The 24,055-nt window shown below is 43.4% G+C and overlaps 1 protein-coding gene across 2 annotated transcripts in view; it reads left to right on the top strand.

The window, feature by feature from the left end:
- The window catches only part of SMARCC1 (SWI/SNF related BAF chromatin remodeling complex subunit C1), a 78,798-nt gene that overhangs the window by 356 nt on the left and 54,387 nt on the right, over positions 1 to 24,055 (top strand). The window contains exons 2-11 of one of the 2 annotated variants that reach the window (XM_072034060.1): positions 6,035 to 6,154; positions 9,889 to 9,974; positions 11,307 to 11,333; positions 13,551 to 13,632; positions 14,528 to 14,620; positions 17,429 to 17,498; positions 19,751 to 19,820; positions 20,909 to 20,984; positions 22,816 to 22,941; positions 23,538 to 23,656. In XM_072034060.1, the coding sequence (XP_071890161.1) occupies positions 6,035 to 6,154; positions 9,889 to 9,974; positions 11,307 to 11,333; positions 13,551 to 13,632; positions 14,528 to 14,620; positions 17,429 to 17,498; positions 19,751 to 19,820; positions 20,909 to 20,984; positions 22,816 to 22,941; positions 23,538 to 23,656 (869 nt within the window). The remainder of the gene's footprint in view (positions 1 to 6,034; positions 6,155 to 9,888; positions 9,975 to 11,306; positions 11,334 to 13,550; positions 13,633 to 14,527; positions 14,621 to 17,428; positions 17,499 to 19,750; positions 19,821 to 20,908; positions 20,985 to 22,815; positions 22,942 to 23,537; positions 23,657 to 24,055) is intronic. The other variant, XM_038173890.2, reaches the window with a different exon arrangement.

Below are 24,055 nucleotides of genomic sequence, written 5' to 3'. Positions count from 1 at the left end.
GGAGCATGAGGGGGTGTTGGCCTAAAGGGCGGGGGGTGCAGCGGGGGCCGGCCCGAACAAAGGCGGCGGCGGCGGCTGCTGGGGGGGGGCTGGGCCGAGGGGGGTCGAATAGGGCCTGGGGGGGGGCAGCTGTGGTAACCGGGGGCTGCTTCGGGATGAGAAGGGCTGGGGGGGGCAGCTCAGGTAACCGGGGGCAGCTCCGGTAGCCGGGGGTTGCTTAAACTGAGCCGGAGGAGCGGCTCTGGTAACCGGGGGCTGCTCAAATAGAGCCTGGGGGGCTGCTTCAGGGCACGGGGACCGCTTGGGGATGGTCTCGTTACCGGTCCTGGCCGTTCCGACACGAGCACAGCGGCTCCAGGCTGGGCCCTGCACTGTTGTGAGCTCTGAAACCGGCTGGGAAAGCAGCTCCAGGGTCATGGCTGTTGGTAAGAAACCGTAACACAAAAAGCAGCGCCCCTGCTCCCTGCCGTTACCGGTCGCCAGCAGCATCGTGATCCTGAGCTGGAAGAGCCCTGTGAACCCACAAAACTTCAGGTGTGTGAAGTGACCCCGGGCTGGTACCGGTGTCCAGCAGCACCGGGTCCCCACGGCTGGCAGGAGCTGCTCCCGGTGCTGCCCCCCCGAGCAGAGCCCCGCAGGTCGGATCTCAGCCCCGTACGCCCCTTATCTGTGTCACGCTCCGAAGCAACCCTTGTCGCTCATAATTAGGCTGCACTTATCGGCGTTACCGGCTGTAAAGATTAGATACCTCTGTTTGTTCCGTGGGCTCCGCGAGGTAATTAAAATTGGGTAAAGAAACCCCCCTCCCTCCACCCGCTGGATTTCAAAATATCGCTGCGGAAAATCCTTTAAAAATTGGGAAGTGATTCTTGGCTGGGGAGACAAAGAAACGGGTGATTGTTGTAGGCGCTGCTGGGGTTTAGAGAGTGTCTGCAAGGCTCCCGGTGGACGCTGTGGTTGGAGCTGGGTCGTGCTGCTTTGTGCGGGGGATGCTTCGCCCTTAATCCCGTTTTCCTGTAGCCCAGGTGGCAACTCTGCTGTGCACGCACGGCCTCTTTCAGGAGAGCACGCAGTGAGCAGAGCTGACCTTGCCCAGCTCGGTGCTGCCTGCCCGGTGTCTCCAGCCCCGAGGGCACCGAGGAAGCCGTGGCCGTGTTGGAGAGAACCCAGCGAACCGCAGCGAGCACGGCCCAGGTCCAGGAGTCAGCCAGCGAGGGGACAGAGAATTGCCTTTGTGAATCTGCTCGTTCCCAGTTCCAGATTAGCCAGGTCTTCAAATCCACGAGAATTCTCCGTGTCTCTAAAGCGCAGCTCGAAAAATAAGAGGTTCAAATAATAATATGGGCAGCTTGTGCTGCGTAGCAGGAAACCAGCCCTTGTTAACCAGGAGCAACGGGAGCGTGGCTGGTGATAAATTTGTCACGGTAGTGGCGTGGGTTTTATGACCCCACGTTGCTGCAGAAGGGCATCCTGATGTCCCAGCACAAACCTCCCCGGTCCCACTCCTCCGTGGCCAAAACGCCAGCAGCGAGGAAGCCAGCGATGGGCAAAAACACACCGGGGGCTCCTGCTGGGCAGGGGGGACTCAGCTGGTTAGTAAAGGGTGCTGCTACAGGGCGCAGGGACGTTGGGGAACGCTGTTTGTGAGGGCAGATACGCTGACAGAAAACGATAATTGTTTGTTGAAACCTTCAGCCCCGTCCTGGCTGCGTGTGGTGCATGAAAGCCGCCTTGTGCTGTTTCCCCAGGCTGGCAGCTGCAGGACCCAGCTTAGTCCCAGGCCCTGCTGTGGGTATTTGGGGCTCGTGTCTGAATCGTGCCGGGGTTTTAAGGCCTGGAGGAGCTGAGAGTCCCGTTTCGTAGCGTTTGGTGTCCCTTAGAAGCAGGAATTTGCACTTTAAAAGCAGGGGACAACAGGGCAACGCACTTATTGTATAAGCGCTCAGTGATCTCGGGTGTTCCGTGTTCAGTAATTCCTTTGACATTGAGCAACAGATGGCTTATGTGAAATGCCTTGTCATGAAGTATTTAAAATACCTCCTCTTTTTTTTTTTTTTTAACTTTGCATGTGCTAAGAAGGATATGGAGAATAACCCCAGCCTTACAGTTGCAGTCCCTGAGGACCGTTCCCCGCGCGTTAGCATCTCCAGCTTGACACTTTGGGAGATGTGGCTACTTCCTGGCTCCAAAAGCCGTGCCACTGAGACAGGAGGCTGCAAAAACATGTTTTTTGGGGTGTTTTGTTCTCTTTTTTTTAAAGAGCAAGGGGAATGTTGCCTTGGAAAGGAGTTAGAGGAGAAGACTTGGCACGGGCTGTTTGTAGGGACACTAACCCATGTGAGGTAGGGCTTGGCAGCCCAGATGTTTTTCTGAATATTTAGAACCCACTTTTACAACTTCAGGTGTTCGGTGCTGGGAAGGGGCAGGGGTCTGGGTGCTGGGTGCTCGGCTGGGGGCCACCCACCCACTGCTTTGCCACGAGCTGAACCCGGGGTGCTGACCCGATCGGGTGTTTCTTGGCAGGCTGGCTGTGGTTTAATAGGAGGGGGGTTTTCCTTCGTGTTTGGAGCTCCTTTGTGCTCTCACCCTTAAAAAACAGAGCTATAAGCTAAATGAAAGTATTTTAATGCTGGTTTTCCCCTCCCCGTTACCTAGCTATTTGAGCTGAAATGTTCTTTGTTTGGGAAAAGGAAAGGATTTTGTGTCAGGGCTACGCCGTGGAGCCATAACGGGGTGATTTAAGGTTAGCAGCCACATCAGAACTGGACGTCCAAATCTGTCCCTGGGGTCTGCGGCAAGGGCTCGTCCGGTGCAGCCGTAATGGCAGAGCTCGCTGGGGAAGGTAAGTGCTTGCTGCTGCTAGGAGTGGATGCAGTGGTTCTTGGATGACTTGAGTTATACTAAAAGGCTTCCGAGCGTGTGCGGTTGCTGTTTGATGCCAGCGCAGCTCAATGACGCGTCGTGTTTTTTGTGTTAGTGGTTGGCAGGGAGATGTGCAGTACGGATCAGCCGTGACCAAAACCCTCTTACACCGAAGCTGTTGGTCCATCATTTCTAGAATTTATCCTTCAAAGGTCTTTTTTTGCTGCAGAATCGCTCTCTGCTTCCGTCTGCTGTGCAGAGCAGTGCAGGTGTGTTGGGACTTCAGCCTTCTGTGCTCCCCCGACAGCCCCGAGAATCCCTCAGGAAATTATCCACCTTAATTTTGTTTCCCTACAGCCTACAAAGCCAGATCCGTTTGTGTTCCCGGCTGGTGTGCGTGATGAACGAGAGGTCTGGGTTCTTGTGCTTCCTTCTGAAGGCTTTGTCCTCATTCAGGGGAAACCTCAGGCAGGGAAGTGCCTTTCCTGCACAAAGAAGGGGCAGAGCAGGGTGGCAGCGGGGGATTCCCAGCCCCTGCCTTCTGACAGCCTCCAGCCGGTGCCGCAGGGAGCAGCTGCTTGAGAACTCGTGTCTAAGATTGCATTTCCCAGGCATGCTCATGCCAACGTGCCTTTTTAAGGGAAAACATTACAAAAAATGCAGGAAGCCAGTATCAAAACCTCACCTCTCGGACTCGGTTCTGTTCAGACAGGTGCCAGCCTTGTCTGCCCCAAGCCCCGTGTTAAAATGGGCGCTCCTCAGCCCTTAAATCACAGCCACGTGTCCCCTGCTGCTGCTGGCAGTGCTGAGTCCCATCTACAAATGACAAAGAAGCCCCCAGCTTGGATGTTCCCTCCTCAGTTCTCATTTTCTGGTTTTGTTGCTTTGTGCGAAGAGCGTTCTTCTCTGGTTCTTTCCTGAGTTACCTTCCTGTGGGATCCTCGGAGCAGGAGCCGAGATAACTGCACCTAGGGGATTATGCAGAAGGCAGAACGAGGCTTTGGTTTAGTGCCATGAAGAAGCTGTGAGCTTAAGTACACGAAATGGGTGGGAAGGGCATGTGCTGAATGCAGGTTTGGGGTCAACGATTGCTTGTTTTGTTGCGTGGCTTCAGAGGAGATGTGCAAAAGCCACTTCTGTATTATTTTTTTTTTTATAATCTACCTGGAGCGTGCCTCCTGTGCATGCTAAAGGCATGGTGTCACAGTGTACTCTGTTTTACTGGGAAAAATTCTTTATCCCTCGATCTGTGTATGCACACAGAGAGTGCTGTGGGTAGCTGGTGGACAGTTCCACCTCGAGGTAGCTGGACTCAAGCTAGAAGCAGCGATTTTGCTTTTTGGATGTGTTTAACAGGTACGGCGTGTGAGCATCTGCAAGACCAAAGCTGTTTTGGTAACAGGAACGGGACTATTTAATAGGATTGGGATTGTTTCATCCGCTGTGCTTTTATTTTCATGCTCGTGCAGATCTCAGGTCTGTCGTGCAGCAGGTTCCTGCTTTGCCTGCCCCTCCGAATTTGTGTTTGGGTTCAGGGTGATGGGCCCGGCTGAGCTGTGAGGACTTGGGTAAGGTGATGGTGTGGGGTCGAATGCCCAAAATGATGGGGGCTTTAGGGTTTCTAGCTGTGACGTGCTGCATCCGTGCACATCCAGGGTGCGACAGTCGCCTGTTCTAAACCTGTACGAAAAAATATTAATTAACAGCTTTAAAAATGCACAACGCTGTATGTATGGAAGTAATCCTTCTTGGTTTAGCAGCCCTTAATGAAAAAGGGTTCTGGCAGGAGGATTGGAAGCGTTATTTTGTGCCTCCCTGCTGGAGGGTTTGGCTGCCCGTGACAAAGGCAGGAGGGGGGCTCGCTCCCCGCCGAGCCGCAGCACCTGGCGAGGGGCTCGAAGTGCAGATGCTGGATTAAGTGAGGCATCTGGGCTAGTCACGTGCTGCATTTACTGTCCTGCCTCGCATCTGTAATTCAACAAAAGATTGCTTAAAACTGCTCTGAATTCAGCCACAGCAGGCAGGGCTTCTGGTTGGAAAATTATATGTATAAAAATAGTTGCTCGCTGAGAGGAGAGCGAGGCTAGGGGTTTAAAAAAGCCTGAGAGCAAACGTCTTCACTTTTGGTTGGATTCTGACAGCAATAAAGACTGATTTATCGCTGTTCTGTATCTCTGTGGTAGCAGACGGGAATTGATAGGGATTGTTAATTGCAGAAAATTGTCACAACTGCCTCCTTTCATGCGGGAGGGAGGAGGAGCAAGGAATAACCAGCTTTGGAAGGACACCAAGGGAGTCTTTGGGGTGTTTGTGTCCTTTGTTGCGAAGTTTGAATTTTTCACATGTATGTCTGCTTGTTTTAACTCGAATCTTCAAGTAGTTGGATACTTTAACATCCGAATGGGAAAGTCAGCGTGTTCGTGGTGTCTTTCACTACATGGACGGGACTTTGGAAAGCTTAGTTCCTGCTAACACCACCCCTTTAAACCTTTGAAGGTTCTGGCTCCGGTTTTAAGTTATTTTTTTCAGGTTTTCTGGCTCCTTTTACTTTAAGAGGACGTAGGAGAACCTGATATGGTACAAAAATGACTACAGGGTAGCTGATACTGCCCTGTATCCTATGTGAACAAGGAGTGGTTGTTCTGCTCTTGGAGGTCTGGCTTGCTGAGAAAAATACATCTAGTAGGTGAATATAGTATACTACAAGTACTGAAAACTCTGCAGCCTATTTCTTTTTTTAATTCCGTGCTGTGATTTCTCCCTTTCCATGTATGCTTTCTATTAGAAGTGTAACTTTGGGAAATGTTCATGTTGTTGCAAAGCATATGCTAAAGTTGCTGCAGAAAGCCTTGGGTATGTGTGGGCCAGAATTAAACCCGTTCCGTTAGTAGGATCTATGAAACAGATGGAAGTAGTTAATATTTGTTTAAAACACCCGTGGCTGTCATGGATTGATGATGATTCACAGATAGGTTGTATGTTTTAGGAGTACAGCTTGAAAAATGTGCGTCGTGCTTGTTCTGTGTGTGCCCAATCCTCCCTCCCCTGCCAGCAATCCTTAAATCTTAAACTGTGCCCTGCAACTGATAAAAGCGCTCTGGGGAATTAATAACCCAGCCTTCGCATTGTGTTATCCTCTATTCCAAGCGAGCGTGTGTGTTTTGTCTTTCAGTATGTTCAAGCAGATGCTCCTACCAATAAAACGCTGGCTGGGCTGGTGGTGCAGCTGCTGCAATTCCAGGAAGATGCCTTTGGAAAACATGTCACCAATCCTGCCTTCACAAAGCTTCCTGTGAGTACTGGGGTTAACCCTCTGCTGCTACAATAGCCTATTTTGTTCTTCATCCAGGGGCCGCGCTGCTGGCGTGCTTCCAGGTGACGGGGAGATGTGTGTGTCGTCTGAAGCTTTTGTTAGTGCATCCTCTGGAAGGGGTGAAATTGCACGCTCCTTTTTGAAAAGCAGGTTTTCAGTTTAACGCAGCTTATTTTCTATACGTTTGGAAATGATTTCCTGAATGCTGTGGGAAGGTTTTAATTTGTGGTGCACGTTCTGTGTAATCTGCTAAACCTTGAGTCGAATCCATTTGGATTGATGCACCCTAAATTGACTGAATAACGTGCACTTTCCAAAAAAAACAAGTTTAATCAACAGAAATGCCCAGTGAAACCTTCTATCCCGTGATCCTGTCAATGCTGAAAATTGGCTATGCCATGTTTTTGGTAGTGCATAGTTACCTAGTTCGTCTAGGACAGTTTTCCAGCCACTCAGAATATTGGTATACAGAGATAATATTTTTGAAAATTGCTTTTACCATGTAAAATTCAAACTTGGTACATCATTACCAGCACTATCTTAGTGATAATGTTCAGAGATCAGCCCTGTTGTGCTTGGAACCCTGTACACTATGAAAAGATTCTTGCCCACATGAGTGTGAACTTCAAACACTCGGTGAAGAGGGATGCAGCAGATGTTCAGGACAGTAAGCTCGGGGTTTCAGTTGTGGAGGGCAGGGACTGCAGCATCCTCATGGTATCAAGCACCCAGTTGGCTCGTTTAGGGTAGGTTTTGTGAGCCAAGACAGCTGCCATAAATGTGTTTGTAAGCATTGTGGACATCAGCAAGGAGGGTCTGCACTTACTGCCACAAAATACTGGGAACCTAAGATTGTGCAATTTAGGATACTCTTGGATATACAAATTCAGTTAGGAATGTTTATAACTCATTCCAGTATCCTAACCCGAAGTTTTTCTGAAAATGAAAGTGATTCTATCTTTGCTTCACCACTTACAGAATACTACTGTTTATTATTTTATGGTTGCTTTTTTCCAGCACAGTTTGCTTGTGTAACTTCTTATTAAGAGTGAACTCATGCATGTTGTTTCCAGAAGGAGTTTTCAGACCGACTTACTGGGGGATTCTTGCGATGTGTGGGGACATACCAGGAAGCACCACAAGATGCCATTAAAACGTAGCTCACCTTCTTCCATTCTGATCTGGTGACATCTCAGTGGTGGTGAAAAGGATCAGAGATGTATGCTGTGGTGCTTTGCTTTGGCAGCGTGGACCATAAAACTGTACCCATTTTTCAGGAACAAGTTGGCACTTAGTACAGGGTGTTAGTTCGGAGCTGTTGTTGGCAAAAATTTGGTACAGGAAGGCATCTGTAGCTGGATGTGGGTTAGGTGAAGGATTGATACAGCGTACTTGCAGTCCTTGTCTTCTCATCACTGCATTTAAACGCATGTTGTCTAACCTTAATAGTTCTCAAATACAAAAGTGTTGATTAATTGTCTTAAAGACAGCTTTGCATGTTTCAAGCAAAGATAATGGTAAGATACTAACTCTTAAAAGACAGCAAACTGTGAGGTCAGTTGGCATTAATTGCCTTGTGCTGTATTTCGTTGTGTAGAAGTGTTGGGGAATCTGTAGGAGGTTGCTGACAGTTACATCTCGGCAGAACAAGTTTTGTCTAATTGCTAAAAGCTATTTTCCTTTCATTAAACCGGCTGCTGCCACTAGCATAAGAGGGTCCTTCTAGAGGCTGCTGACGGTAGGAATGGACGCCAGTCTGTGAGGGGAATTTGTGCTGTTCTTCACAGTGAGGTGTTGGCCGGACCTCCTGTGCATGTTGGCACGGCCAACACCTCCCAGAGCCTCCGGTAAGACAGCCAATACTCCGGGGAAGGAATTACAGCCTGGAAGAGCTGTAATTCAGGCTCCTGATCAGCCCATAAGGGACTTGAGGTCGCTAAAGATAGTGCTGAAACACGGGCGGCTCGAGCTCAGGTACGTGTGTGGTCGCCTTGGATCCTGACCTCTCTCTGCATGCAGGAGGGCTCTCAACAGATGGAGGCCGGGAGCGGCTCTGCTCTCGTTGAATGCTTGTGAAGGATTTTGTTTATGTTGTTCTTGGACGCTGGCGTATCAGATACCTCACAGAACTGCTTTTCTTTCCACCAGCAGCCCTAGAGCCAAGGAGGGCAATGTTTCGTTTAGTTCCCATGCTCCCATATGAGCTTCCTGATTGAGGAATGAATTTTAGATGCTTGTCAGTAATGCCACGAGGATAGCTTGAAAAATGTGTGTCGTGCTTGTTCTGTGTGTGCCCAATCCTCCCTCCCCTGCCAGCGACCCTTTGGTGTTCGTTCTGTGTTACCAAACATTCCTGAAGCGTCATTTAACTCAGTTAAAGAAAATGACCTAGTCTGATCGAAAAAAGTAAGTTAGAAGCCAGATTAGAAATGTTTCTGATGAGGACAAGCTGCCCCAAAGCTGCCGTGGGTGCGCAGTGCCTCCCTCTTTGTGTGCCCTCGGTTCCCTCAGAAGGCAGCTCGCAGGCGGCCATTGCTGTCTGGAGCCCAGCCACCAGGCCGCTCCCATTTCTGTTTGCAGAATTGTGCGAGTTTTTTAACTGAGAAACACAAACCAGGCCGATCCTGGTGTGTTCAGCACTTCTGAGGGATGACGGATTTAATTTCTCCTTCCAGTATGGGGCTGGGGTCTCGGCAGCAGGCCCCTTGGGGTAGGCGCTGCCCCAGGGCTGTGAGGCGTGGGCTTGCATCCTTCCTCGTGCTGCCAGGGGACACGGACACCCAGGCAGAATGTGCCTTTCTGCTCTGGAAGCTTATCTGGGTGACTGACCAGCCTAATTTTATCAGTTGGGTTTATTATTAGAGCAGCTTTCTTTAGATGTGCCTGAAGTTGCCTGGGGAATGGACCTGTTTGCCTAAGTAAACTCTTCGAAAGTCCTGGTTTTGTATAAAAGTTGCCAAGAGCAGCGCCGCAGTTATTAGAAAGAAGTTCATGTTTGTAACTAATTACATGGCTTAAATAAACTTAAATCGCTTTCTTTTTGTGGTTCAGTCAAATTGATTTATTAGTCCTTTTGGAAACAATCTGTAACTAGAGAGAAGGCCTGGTGAACAGAAACAGTTTTAATTTGTTCTGTAATCATGACATGTCAGTTTCTTTAACCAGTTTAGTTCATAAATGCTGTTGCATGTCTTTCTCCTTCCTGTTCCAAATTGTGTATTGAGAACTTCAGATCCACAGCATGTCAGTACCCTGGGGACCATGCTTAAAACAGATTCCAGTGCTGCTTCTGTCTGGCTCAGCTGTAGCTGAGCTCTCCAGTTCTTCTCCATTGCTAAGATTACTTGACAGTAACTTATTTTTTCCGAGAATATACAAACATCATCATGGGAGATATTAGCAAGATAGCAAAGAGAATTCCAAACTAAAATTAGGGGAAAAAAAGTGCCTTTCTGTGTAGGCAGCAGTCCTGCGTGACTTCAGAGAACAGGCTTGGTGAGACTCAGCAGAGCTTTCTGTCCTGCTTGAATTTCACTTCTTGTCAGAGTACCTGTTTGTGAGAGTGAAGAAATGAGTTGTATTTAGCGTTTTAGGGCCGATCACACAGTGACAAGGTGTAGATGTCTGAAACTCAGCTGCCAAGTATGTATTCATTGTTAAAATGATGACATGAAAGTGAATGTCACTGTTCTCACTTTCCTTTCTGGTTCTAGGCAAAGTGCTTCATGGATTTCAAAGCTGGAGGTACATTATGTCACATTCTTGGTGCTGCTTACAAATATAAGAATGAACAGGGCTGGTAAGTTTTTATTTTGATTTATACACCTTCTGCATGAAATTAAGCACATGAAATGGCTATGCAAACTACTCGAGATTTAATACTTTCTGGAGAACTGGGTAGGCAAGGGAGTTGGAGATGTGAAGAGGAATTTTTTTCCCCTGTTTTGCGGATGATAGCTTTTTTTTTTTTTAAAGACATGCCCTCACTCCTAAATTTAAAGACAAGTTGTCCAAGTTTGAGCTCTTGAACTTCTAGGTTGGGAGCTAATTACAAACTTGAGACTTTTACAATTTATGTGCTGTATAACTGAGCAAACTAACTGGTTATCTTACAATTTATTTTCCAGCTGTAAGATACAAATATATCTTACTGTACTGATTATAGGGTTTAGTTATGGCTAGGAAAATACGAATCGTCACCATCACAAAGTAATGAATACAAAGTGATCCATTGTTTATCAACCTCCATAAATGAGGAATGGGAGTAGTTTAGACACTGCCCATGTAGCTATTGACACTAGTATTAAAACTATTAATGTGATATCACCGTGGTGGTTTGACTTGTTCAATTCTAAATTATAATTTTTACAAGAAGGCAGTAGCATGAATTATGGTATTTGAGAACATGGGAAAAAGAATTGAGGATGAGAAGTCATGAGATAAAAGTAAGCAGAGATTGTTCTCGTACATGAATTTTAATAGCTCTTGATCTGACGTTGTGCAGACCTGTAGGAGCATTCCTGGAACTGACTGTTTCTGTGGCCCACAAGAGCAAATTAAAAGGCAAAAAATCAAGTTATTCTAGTACAGCCGGTTGTTTTTCAGGAGTTGTTTATACTCATATCAGCTAATTGGCTCTCTCAGATGGTTATATCAGAAAGCCATTAGTCTTTTTTTTCCCCCTACTCTGATATTGCCAACACCCAGGATGTGATATCTGTAACGTTCTGCGTGGCGTCTCTTTCAGGAGCGCCTTGCTCTGCCTTAAGGCAAAAGAGTTAAATATTCATGAGTAGGACATACTTAAACGTTCCGCTTTCTTGCCTTAACAAATTTAGTTTTCATTCATTGAAATTTGTTAGCAAAGCTCAGATACACAGCTGCCTCCTCTCGTCTCACTCTCTTGCTGATTCCTCAAAACTAGTGGGTAGTGCCTTGTGTTTGTGCATGTGGGATGTAGAGGGAAGTAATACTTGAATTTAACTCTGTGGATCAGACTTAGATCTTGGAATGTATCCTTCACTGACTCAACCAAATAATATGTGGTGTTTTGCCTGAAATATGATATATTTTTTTAATGGTATGCATTGTCGCTCTTGCTTAACCTGTTTGTGAATGATCTGTCTTATAGGAGAAGTACCTTTCCTCGTCATAATAGGTATGTCTCAAAAATGCACTTATCCAGTGCAGCTGGACATACCTTGTCTATCACTGCAATTCACGTAGTTGTTGGCTAAAACCTGCCAGAGGGTATCAGTTAAACTGAGGACAGAGAATTGGTACTACCATTTTATCTAAATGGGCAACTACGAAGTGTTATTTCTTAATATATTGACATGCTTCTCTTAACGTATGGATTTCAGAAGCAGGTAAAAGTCTGGGGGCATGTATAGCATCAAGTGAATCTGGTGTCGATTTTAGGCAACCAAATGTAAAAATTTTGGTCAACCTTGAATGCCTTAAATGTCTTTTGTTTCATGGTTACTGAAGACTTTTTTTGGGTGTCTTGGAAAATAGTTTGTATTTATTTGGCGTTTGTTTTCTTTCACTTCCTTGAAGCTCTATTACACTTACCTGAGAAGCATACATTTTAAATAGGCTATAAAGCTGTCAGTGCACAAATCCTGGAGAAGATTTTGGCTCTTAAAATCCTGTGCATCTAGGTGTAAAATACTTTAATGCATTAAGTTGTGTTGTGCAGTGAACTGGCAGACTTCTTGACGACTTCTTCTACTTCTAGAAGTCAGCATTGAGCTTTCAACATGCACAACGCAGTCCAGAGAGGTCACAGTTTTCTTTTAAAATTAAAAGAAGATTCTAATAAACATGTCAAATGTTATCATTAAATTATTTGCCAGGTCCTAAGAGTCCATTTGAGGATAGAAACAGGCTTAGACTAACAGCGGATGTTTGCTGGTGCTGCCCAAGGCTACAGCATATTTATGTGGTGCCACCTGCTTGGACAACTTCTTTTTGAAAATACTAGAAAGCCTCAGACGAAGAAAAACGTGGTGGCCTCAGCTGCGGGGTCTGTTAAATTTAGTAGTATAACGCTGGTGGGATGCCATTTTTGGGTAGTAATGGGTTTTGTGCCTCAAAATCAATTTTGCTTTGCTTACCTTCATTGTATATTTATGAACTTTTAAAGATTGATTTGCTGTGTTACTGGAAACAAGCTTGTGTTTAAAAGAAAGTGCCATTAAGGATGCGGCTGCAGCAATAAATTCTTGTGCTTGAAGTTGGGTGTGAAGTGAAAGCAGCCTGTCAGTCACCCCCGGGTAATTAGAGCACGGCTCCTTCGCTGCATTAAGCAGCATCTTGTGCTAAAATCCCGATTCCCGCCCTGACCGCCAGCTCAGCACTCTGGTTAAGTGCATTTTCAGGCTTATTGACAGCTTTTTTTCAAAACTAGCAGTGCACCAGGCAGTGTTTGACACCTAAGAGTCACCAAGCTGATCATCCAAAGCTGCTGAGGTGTGTGGGGTCAGGCCCAAATCCCTCCGAGGCCCCTTCAGCCCCATATCCAGTTAGTGGCCCTGAGTCGGTGCCAACGCAGGTGCTGAGCTGTGGCACTGGTGCCCTTACTGTCCAGCCTTTCCAGTTCTCTGGGGACACTGCTCCAGTTCTTCAGCTGAGGTGATTTCATCCATGACTTCTACACGTGTCGTGGGACCTGGCAGAAAACATGCTGAGGGCTCTCGGGGTTCTTCCTCCCCAGTAGAAAGTCTCAGATTGTGTCACTCCCTCCATTTCTTAAACCTGCACCGTTATTTCCAGAGTTTTGGTTACTTTGTCAGTGTTGTGGGGAACTTGAAAGTACCAGAGTCCAATAAAGACGATCGTAAAATGCTGACATGGATTAATTAGCGACCTACATGCTGGGGGCGGGGGGGTTCTCAGGCAGGTCTGTGGTTCAGGAGATCCCATATAATGGGTTGCTCTTTGTTCCTGGGTTAGCATCTGGGACTGGTGGGTGGGTAAAACTAAAAATAAGGAAAACACAAGAACTTGTTCGCGAGTTTCCCCTTCTAGTCATTGAAACCTACCTTGAACGTTTGATTACGTCCCTATTTAATTATCCTTTGCAACTGTAGTGGAATGCACAACCCTGCTACAGGGTTTTTGCTGGACAATTTTGACCTTCATGTTTCCTAAACGTTTCACAAATCAGTTGCATTTTGCTGATTGCTTCATGGTGATTCTCCTTCTTGTGAGAGTTACCAAGTGAAGCAAAAATATTTCTGATCGTGCTTCAAATGTTGTTACATAGCTACCGTATTACGCTGCTTTTTATGTCAAACATGAAAGATTCTTTACTACTGAATGGAGGAAAGTTTTTTTTTTTTTAATATTTTTGAATCATTTCCTTCAACAGGCGGAGGTTTGACCTGCAGAATCCATCCCGAATGGATCGAAACGTGGAGATGTTCATGAACATTGAGAAAACACTAGTGCAGGCAAGAAACTTGTACAAAACCAACTAGTTTCTCTGTATGTGTTCATGTGCTCGGGGAAAGTGATCCACTAGCACATGTACCTTGGTTGTGATCCACTGAAGAGCTTCATCTGTAACTTCTGGGGGGGGTGCATTTTAGACTCTGACTTGTTTTATCAAATGTACAGGGTTACTACCAGAAGGTAGTAGGTAACAGCTGCGTGAAGTCTGATTTGAAGTTATTTTTTTCCTTTTTTTTTTTTTATGCTGCATGTGTATAACAGAGTATTTTTCTCAAAGTCAAAAACCTGTGGCTTATACTCAAATAACATAGTAAAAATGTAACTCTCAGGTGCTTGTCAAAAATAGAAATAGGAGGAAGGACAGCAGAAATAAATGATACTTCCTTATTAAAAAGTATTACCATTGTATGGCTGCTTTAACACATAAAGGACATGTTAAAATTGCAAATAGAACAAATGTATATGTAGACTGTAGAAGTGCACAAATCTGCATGGCAGATGAATTCCTTTTCCCGTGAAGTCTTCCAGAACCTGTCAAAAATTCTTTGTAATCCAAGACACAGTTTTCATTATAGATGCTTTTGTGAAAGCAGGAACATAAGAACAGCTACAATGGGTTGAGTTCCTCCATCCATGATAATGTCCCTGACAGGGCTAACAGCAAATCTGCAGAGTCCAGATGTAAACACACGATAAGGCTGTGGTAGGGAGGTTGCAAGGGAACTAATATTGTCGTAAGGATTTTGGAGCTGGAATTAATGTCTCGTATCTCAGTCTGATACGTGCAGTTCCTTTTGAGCTTTTTCAAGCATTGGTGATCGTAACAGGAATTTTGTGGTTTATGTCACAGATGGCCTACTAATTTCTTATTTAATTTCCTATTCCCTCCTCTAGAACAACTGTCTGAGTAGACCAACCATCTACCTCATTCCAGATATAGAACTGAAGCTGGCTAATAAATTAAAGGATATCGTCAAACGCCACCAGGTAACTGTTATGTAGAATTACTTAAAACATGTTGTGTCTCTTGTAACTTTGTAAGATTGAGTGTATTTGTGTGACTTCAGCATACCAGCTGCATTTGGATTGCGTCTCGACAGCACAAGGCAGCAGCAAGAAGTCAATTAAGACCAAATGTTAACTATTTGTAAAATGCCATTAGTAATTATCCTCACATGGAAGCAGAATCATAACTCTGTTCAGAAAGTAAATCTGTTGAAGTTTAAAGTAGTAACCAGTTTGAGATTTATGATTTCTCAAAGACTTTGCTGCTGGCCCAGCAATGTTGAATTCCTGCTTACATAGAGCAGAAGCTCACAGTTTATCCAAATCTGAGACCAAAAAGGTAGTGTGTCATACAACTATTCTAGATATGTGGGAACAAGCATAAAGAAGTTTTAATCTTAAAAGAGGTAGTGATTTTTTTTTTCTTGATTTATTTTACTTGATTTTCGTTTTGTGCTGAACAGAGCACAAGCAACATCCGTCTCCTTTCAGGTAGTGTATTTCCCCAAGAGTCAACGTCTTGGCCTTGTGATTTAATACATTAAATGACGAACTGAACAAGATGAATAGCTTCATCTCTTCAAAATGTAAACAGTCTTGTCACTTGCCTTGAGAGAAATGTTCTGGAAAGCGAACTCTTCTGACGGATAGGACCAGGTGAAGAACTGGCTCTGAACGAGCCAAGATTACTGCTGGTTACAAGCTGTGTAACAAAAATGTAATGGAGACAGCACTGAAAATAGCTTGATGCAAGTAAAAGGATATTATTTTAAATGACCTGTAAACTGTCTGGGTCCCTTCCCACCCAGGCTGCGGTGGTTCTTCATTTGTGAATGATTTAAGGGACTCTGGTGACAAAACTGCCTGCTTTAAAAGGGATGTGAAGAAATAAAAACAAATTGTTTTGAATTCTGCTTTTTGAGTTCTCTTCCTTTGAAGAATTAAAATTCTCAGAATTCTTCAGAATTCTTAATTTGTGTTGCTGCCAGTGCTTGCTCACTGTCTTGATTTTTACCCATTGTCATTTTCTTCCTTTCCTTCCCCAGTAATGTAGCTCCTTTTCCTTGATGTTTTCATGTCCTGCTGCAGTCTGTACAGAAGAGCTTCATCGTTCTTGCCCCAGCACAGTGGTAGTGGGATCTCTGGACTTAGGATCATCAGGAAGATGTTGTCCTCCCTGCAGTCTTTGCTGATGAAGATGTTACTGCTTCTCGTAGTCAGACCTTATCTGATTTTCTTTATAAATGTTGAGGATTCTTTTCAGAAGAACCAGAATAATAATTTAGGATCTTGAAAGCAGTTAAGGAGTGAGATGAGCATTTATATCTATCTGTCTCAAAAAAAAATGTTCTGGCAGTAGAGAACTCGTACATCTTGTTATGCCTCCAGCTTCCAGTCGTATTCAGTTCAGCAGAGGCAGGAAATAAGCCTTATATTTTGCTTACATCCTTTAGAAAGCTGATTTAAAGTTATCTATCCCTTTCTCTTCAGTCAACATAGCATCTAGAAAGATTTCCTGTTCTCCTAGTTTCTGTGTATTGTTTATTTGAAGCTCCTTAGGGAACAAATGAACCTTACTGGTATGATTCATAAAGGTCAGGGTAGATACCTGGAGAGTTCTCTCCAGCTCGTGGGCAGTGAAGGGAGAATTTCCATTATTGTTCTTGAACTCTTTGCAGGTCCTTCAGTCGTGCCTAACCGCTTTTCTTCTCTTAGAATGATTATAAATTCTTCTCACTTTCTAGCTTTCTTTTTTGCTGCTACTCAGAGCACCTCCTCTCCTTCTACCCGGTTTTGCAAACTCTTGTTGGGGTAGAAACGATCGTTTCAGTCCCTGATATCAGAGTAGTCTCTGAATATTTCTACCATAACATAATGCATCTTCATGCTTTTTGAAATTTTTCTCCTTTTGATGCTGATCACTCCTTCAAATAAGTTGTTCATACATTGTTTGCTGTAAACTGTCCCATCTGCTCTTAAGTCCTTTAAATAAATCTGTCAAATAGTTATGGAGCGTAAATCTTAAATAACATTTTCATAAAAAAAAATTATAGCAAAGCATAATTCCTCTTCTGCAAAAGAGCCTGAGTTCTGTGAATTTCTGCTGTCTTTGCCAAAGGCTATTCATCTGTGGAGACTGGCAGTGTCTCTGCAGCAACTGGGAGAATCCAGCTGGTCCCCCTCATGAGGAAAGGAGAGGGTTTTCTTGATTATGTGGTATTATGCATTTGTTTAACAGATATCTCGTTATATAGCAGAATCTTTTTCCATGCTGATGTGGGTTCAGTAGGTATATATATAAAATTGTGGCATCTACATAAGCACGAGGAGTCTGCCTGTTGCTTCTCATATATGAAGAAAATTCTTCTAAACCTTCAAGGAGAAAAATTGTGCTTGTGTCTGAATAGGTGACTAAAAGTTGTGTAAAGTTAATGTTTCTGATTTACTCCCTTCTGTGATGTAGGAGCCTTTTTACAAAGAGTAGGAGTTCTTGTCATTTAATGTACAGCCTTGAATGCTGGGGATATCCTTCTCACGTTAGCCATTTCTAGTTAAGTTCCCGCTTGTCAGAGTTAATATTATGTAAATTGTAGTATTTAGAAATTGTCTCTTGAAATAATTGCTTTTTTCTAGCACTTATTAGAGGTGGTATTCTTCATGGTTGCGTTGTGGTGAGCCTCGAATATTTCTAGGTTGCATGGAATGTGAGTGAAAAGAAACGATTGAGAAATTTGGGGTAATGTGAAGGTTTCTCATGCAGTGTTGTCTTTCATTTCACTCTTCCCACAGGGAACAGTAACTGAAGAGAAATCAAAGGCTACCCACCACGTTTATCCAAGTCCTACCTCAATGGATGATGGTAAAGATGCTTTCCAATTGTTTAAGTGGAAATAATCTTGTAACTACATTCTGTTAGCGCTTACGGGAGATTTCACAGAGGCACAGAATGTTCTTAGCCTGCCTCTGAGAGCTACTTCCAAAGTGTTTTTAGGATTAACAGCTCCAAATCAAATCATCGTGTGTCCTACTTCTGTTACGTATAACACTCACGTCTTTAATTGAGGTAACGTTTTCAGGAAAGGGTGCATAACACTGACTATTCTTCAGTGATTGGGTTGGAAACTGAGGTATTAATGTTTGTTGAATGCATTATTCAGCGTAATACAAATTACAAATACAAAAAAGCAAATGAACGTTTTCTTTATCCCAAATAACATGCTGAAGGGGACCAAAGCCTAATGGTCTGGAAGAACTGAAGAAGAAATCAACTTAGATGAAAAATGAAGGAATATTGATGCATGTGGGGGTTTTAAAATTGAAGTTTCCACTGTTTTTTTTTTGTTTTGTTTTGTTTTTTTAACTTCCTTGGTGTGTCTGCCCCGCGTGCAAGAATTGGTTGAAATGTTGAGTGAAACACCATTAGGAAAACACGAGATGTGTGAAAGATCGTAGATGCCAAAGTAAAAGGGAGTGAAAACTTTCTGCCATGTTCCACTCTTCCGAGGCAATAGATTGGGAATGCTGATACGTTATCGTTGCATGTGGTTTGGCAAGGTGGATACAATAACATGTAGACTCGATAGATTTGGGTTGTTGGCTTTATTATGGTGCAGTCTGTCTCTATAGGAAATAGGCACCTCAAAAGCAATTAAACAGTTGTATCCTTCAGCGAGCAGCTAAAACAAGCTCTTATTTTTTTCATCTCAAATACATTTCATTGTCTAGGGGATGATTGTTGTTGAGTCTGAGCTTTGCTATCATTAAGTTTGCTTTTTCTGGCAAGCCCTGGCGTCTGATCTCCACTAGATGGAAGTGTTCACTTCCATACTGGAATGGTCACGGATTGTTTGTCCGCTGGTGCTTGGTTCTGCGTGTCCTGTACTTCTGGGAATATCACGTCTAGCTACAGCTTTGTATTTATTTTGAACCACCTCAGGTTCTTGGAAAAGGGTTGAACACAGTAGTTTCTGTCTTGTGGGCAGTGAACATGCAGGTGTGCTAGATAGAGCTCTCTTGCAAAGCCTGATTGCAGTAAGGTGAGAAAAAAGCTGTGAATTCAAGCAGGGTAACACTATACAGGTGCAAATATTCAGGGTTTTTCTCTGGGACATACTTCTATTTGAGTTGCAGGGGATAGGTCAGATGTGCAGTGTGCAGTTAAAAAAAACAACAAAAAACACCTTAAAATACCAGTCAAACTTTGCGTACACCCTATCACAAGATCAGCAAAGCATTAGCGCTGCTCAGTAATCCTGTGTTAACACTGATGTGAAAGGAGAAATTTGAAATCCAAGTCTCATGAAACTCCTGGAAATGCTTTCTTTAAAGCTGGTTTCATCACCACTCCCCATCACATCACTCTCTTCCTTCAAAATTTTATTCTCTTCCTGCCGTCTTCTTAAGTATATGTTGAGGGTAGAACTTAGTACTGGGAAGAGGGTCTTGTGAAATAAGTGTAAGTCAGTAAAAGAAGCTAATGAGGGGATTCAGAAGTCGTAAGGATTAAAAAAAGAGGAAAAATTTACCAGTTGACGACAAAGTGTTTTGGGATGTTTAATTTTTCCATTTGCACAATTAAAAAAAAAAATCTGACAGACTGGAGAATGTCTCTCTTGTTACCTCATTTCTGTTGTCTTTAATTAGTCTTTAACGAACGTCATTTTGGAGGATTTGCTCTGTCTTATCCCAACCAGACAAAGTACCTGGGAGATGAGATGGGACAAAATGAGCTGACGGTGCTTCTACCTGTCAGCTAGGAGCTCCCCTCCCTTCTGTTGAGGAGCAGATGACTGTTTCAAGCCCCACTGGGTCTTAATCATGAGCTTGTTAGGGTATGAATATATATGGCCGGGGCAGGAAATGTAATAATTCGCTGCATTAAAATGATTTCACTCGTGTAACATCTGTCGTATACAAGCAGAGCACGTGAATGTCTATGCATGGCAAAGTTAATGCAGGCAAGTGTATCACTGCTGCAGGTCAGGACACCGTAATTTCATTACTTCATCAGGGAGAATTGCAGTGACTTCTCTATGCCTGGCTATGGAAAAGCAGGCTGATGTTTGGTGTGCCAAGTCTCAATCTGATGCTAGATCTCTTTCCCCTTTGCAGATGAATGGCTGAGACCTGTGATGAAAAAAGACAAGCAGGTGCTGGTACACTGGGGATTCTTTCCAGACAGGTAAATAAAGGTGGGGGAGGAGAGCACACCCCAAATCTTTCTCAGGTTTGTTAAAGGCAAAGTACTGATTAGAACTTGCAAGGAGGTAAATCCACGTCCTCAAACAAGCTGCTCCTTCAGCTTGCTGAATCCTACCTGTCCTGAAACCAGTGCTCTGCCCTCTCTGCACTGTGCTCTGTGGTTGTCAGCAATGAACCTGCATGGAGAACATCCCAACTGTGTAGGCTACAACTGTGCTATTGTTCTGCAGAGCAGCAGGCTCAGACCTGTCTTTGACTCTTCCTAAAATGTAATCTAAACAGGCAGTACTGCATTCCTGTTGTTTTGGCTCTGAATGACTGAATGTCACTGTTTCTGTTCCAGAACAAGCAGTGGTTGTCTTACAGGTATAACCACTCAGTAATTTAGTATTGTTTTTTTTCCAAGAATTGAAAGGATTAATCAGTGGTTTTAACGCTGATCTATGCATACTGATTTATGGTACTGTCAGGTGGGTGAAGTTAGAAAAGGAGCCTAGTCTTCAGCAGAGCCAGCAGGAAGGCTGCAATTTCCAAAGGGCACAGTAAGCCTTTCCACAAAGTTAGTAAGACTTTAAAGCCAAAAAGGAGAATAGTGTGTGTGGGAAAAGTGGATATAAACAATAGCTAAAGTCTACAGCAGGAGGGATTGAAGTAGAGCATGCAAACTTTTAGTCTAAGAGTCTAGTATCTCTTGCTTTAAACTCATAAGAACAGAAACGACTTAATTACTGCCAGAGTTTGAACAGGTGACTCAAATTTTATCTGTACCCCTGCATCTGGAGCTGGAGCTGACTTCACTGAGATGGATTCTAAATTCAAAAAGCTAATAATGTGCATTAGATGCCCTCGACACCTCCCTTTTCAGTGTGCCCTATTCCTGTAGCAGAAACCAGTGATTATTCTTTTGTTTAACTTTCATTGAGTGGAAAATGATTTGCTATTCTATCCCAGCAGTATGATTTGAACATGTCAAAACTGCTGAATAAATATCCCTGCTGGTGATCTTTCTGGATGAGCAGCCCAGGGGACCAATTTTGTTGTTTTTTTTTTTCTGACTCTTCTCATTAGCTATGACACTTGGGTTCATGCCAATGAAATAGATGCTGAAATTGAGGATCCTCCAATTCCTGAAAAGCCATGGAAGGTAAGTCTCTCTTAAACAGTTTCTCAAAGTTATTGTATTGATACAGCTCATCCCCAGGTGTTACTGGCTACATGTTCTAATGCGCTGCTGAGTATCAATGGCTGCATTTCCATATATATGGAAAAACAGCAATATTTCTAGAGCTGTAATGAAAATACCTGAAACATTTCCTTGGTCTGGGAAGGAATGCTGTTGAGAAATTTCTGGGGAGTGAAAAGGGCAGATTAATGCATCTCTGATAATGCCAAAATTACCATGTTTATTTTGGCATGACTTGAGGTGGTTTGTGTTAAAAGTAAATCCTTCCCCTGCTGCTGAAACGCAGCCATCTCTGGGATGAGACTGACTGGGCATGATAGTATTATACAGTATTTAAGGAGGGGGTTGGGGAAAATACTGTATCTTTATTTTTTTTGAAGAATGTTGTTAGAGGAAAGAATTACTAGTTCGAAACCCCAGGTTATTTCACACCTCTCACTGGGCTTAAAGCATTTTTTGTGTGCGGAAAGTTCATCTGTTCCTGTAAGAATGGAAATGGCCAAAAATATTCGGGCTTAGATTATGTTGTGGAAATTGAGTAGCTTCTTTATGAGAATTTTGGAGAACTGAAAATCTGAAATTGAATTCTATGGTACAGATAAAATCTTGTTGTTCTTCTTGAAACATTATTGCTGTAGTGACAACTTAATTTCCAGTAAAGTAAAAGCAAAGTAGAACTGTGGTGTGACCATGGGCTCCCTGGTCCCCTGTTTCACCTGGCTTGTTTGTCTTGGCTCGGTACTGATGTAGGTACCAACTTCTGTATGCCCTCAGTACCCTGCAGGGTGCAAGTTTCTTGATTTGACTGAATTTACCAAAAGGCTTGATATTGCTAAAGAATTGTGGTACACGAATGCATGCAGCTGTCCCTAGAGTAAGAGCCAACGTGAACGTCTCTGAGAAAACCAGCGGCTGTTTAAAGAATCCCTGAGGGTCTCATCTCATCTTCCTTCGTGGCAAGGTTCACTCTGATGGGAGCTCTGCTCTTTGCTGATGTCACAGGGAGGAAAAAGATCTTTCTGATTTAGTTCATTGCAAGAGGACAATACAAAGCAATTGCAATCAAACAGTAGTAAATACTCCTTTATTGTCCTATTATTGGACTTCTTTTATATATAACGTGGAATGTTGTTCTGTGTCTGTGCTCCTGTGCTGCTAATCTGAATAGCAGAGTTAGGAAAGGGCAGCTCAGGTCAGAAGGTAATTTGGTCTCTTCAAACACTACTTATTCCTAGTTGTTCCTCAGAAATAAATGGCACATACTATGCTTTTTGTGTATACATCCACTGAAGCTCAATTTATTTTCATTGTTCAGTTATGTGATGTGAACTGGAATTTATTTGAAGATGGTATTTTAAGTCAAGATAGTCAATGTTTTCTTTTCAAGATATGGCCAACTCTGCCTATTTTTTTTTTGTCTCCATTGTGGCACATTATATCTGCTAAGGTGATCTGTGCTATACTTGAAGGATTTTGATGGTAATTTTTGGCATCAAAAATGTACTATTTTTGTGACACTTAATATAGAGCAATTGTCCAGCTGTGAGAACTGACCTCGCTCTTCAGATACTTAAAAATGACTGAGGAGCAGACATGGCATTCAGTAGGCTTGCAGGCATGTTCATCCTTTATTGCATTGCCTCAGAATTATCATTATGTGTAAAACTCAGATGTCTGTAACTTGAGACCCTAAACAAAACTGCAGGTATTCCCTTTGTACTGTTAGGTCTGCTGTGGAGTTAAGTTTTCAAAACAAAATATCAGCATGTCAATATATTGTTTTGTTCTTTAGGTTCATGCCAAGTGGATTTTGGACACAGATATATTCAACGAATGGATGAATGAAGAGGATTATGAGGTAGATGAGAACAGGAAATCAGTGAGTTTTCGGCAGAGAATCTCCATGAAAAATGAAGAGGTAGGTGGTTCTCTGCTTATGAGTGACCTGTTGAAAAAATTAATATTCCTTCTCTGTGCAAAAGTTGCTAAAATCCAATCTGTTTGAACAGATTCAGGTACCTATGATAATACAATCTAGTTTAATTTTCATCTGACGTTTCTTCTGTTACATCTTTTCAGAAGCATAAGTGTGTCCAGGGAGTGCATTGAACAATGTTGTTTAATTTCCAAATTTTCCAATTTTTGTATCCCTCCTGATGCAGGAAGTTAGGACTCGAAAACGTGCCTGTTTAACCTTGAGGCCAGGCTGCTCACCGGGAAATCTTTCCTGATGGATAGAGTATATTGAACACATCAGAAATTAGCTGTTAAATCTTGCTCATATAGCACAGTTCTTACATAGACAGTTACTGTGGTATCTGGGGGATGGCTATAAAAAAGTTAAGGTTTTCCACAATGTCAGATGTGTATTTGGAAAGTATGGAGCTGAATATGGTGCTTGTTATATTACTACTTTTAGCTCCTTTGTTATAAGATGTATTAAGGAAGAGTAGCCTCCAGCGTTTCAATAACTGTAGTATTTGGGATGAGCTAATACCTTCATTTCTCTAACAGCCTGTACGTAGTCCAGAGAGGAGAGACAGGAAAGCAGCAGCAAGTACAAGAAAGAGAAAGCATTCTCCTTCTCCACCCCCCACTCCTGTGGAGTCAAGAAAAAAGACAGGGAAGAAAGGGTAAGTGTCTAATTCCTGGAAGCTGAGGCTAATTTTCTTGAAGATATACTTATGGGAAGATCTGTCCTCTGTCACTTTTCACACCTTAGATAATAGTAGAATAATTGTTTCTGCAATAGATTAGTGTGATTTTGCTAGTGCAATACATATAATTTCCCTGCTCCTCCGTAGAAATGTATTGCCTGCAGGTGGAGGAGAATCTAGTGCAAGTCATGATATTATCTGTTCCTCAGTGACAAGGTTCAGTGCTGCATTGGGAGTAGAACTTGCCACATGAAAGTTACTCAGCTGCTTCTAAAAGAAACCACTTCTGGTAGTGAAAGCAAATAGTATGTGTATGCTCTTTGAAGCAGAGACACACAAATTGCTGCATTTAACTGAGAAGTTTTTAATCTACAT

This window comes from Anas platyrhynchos, chromosome 2 (assembly GCF_047663525.1).
Source record: "Anas platyrhynchos isolate ZD024472 breed Pekin duck chromosome 2, IASCAAS_PekinDuck_T2T, whole genome shotgun sequence".
Lineage (NCBI taxonomy): Eukaryota > Metazoa > Chordata > Aves > Anseriformes > Anatidae > Anas > Anas platyrhynchos.
The sequence above is the reverse complement of the archived record's forward strand: the minus strand, read 5'-3'. Positions and strand labels throughout refer to the sequence as shown.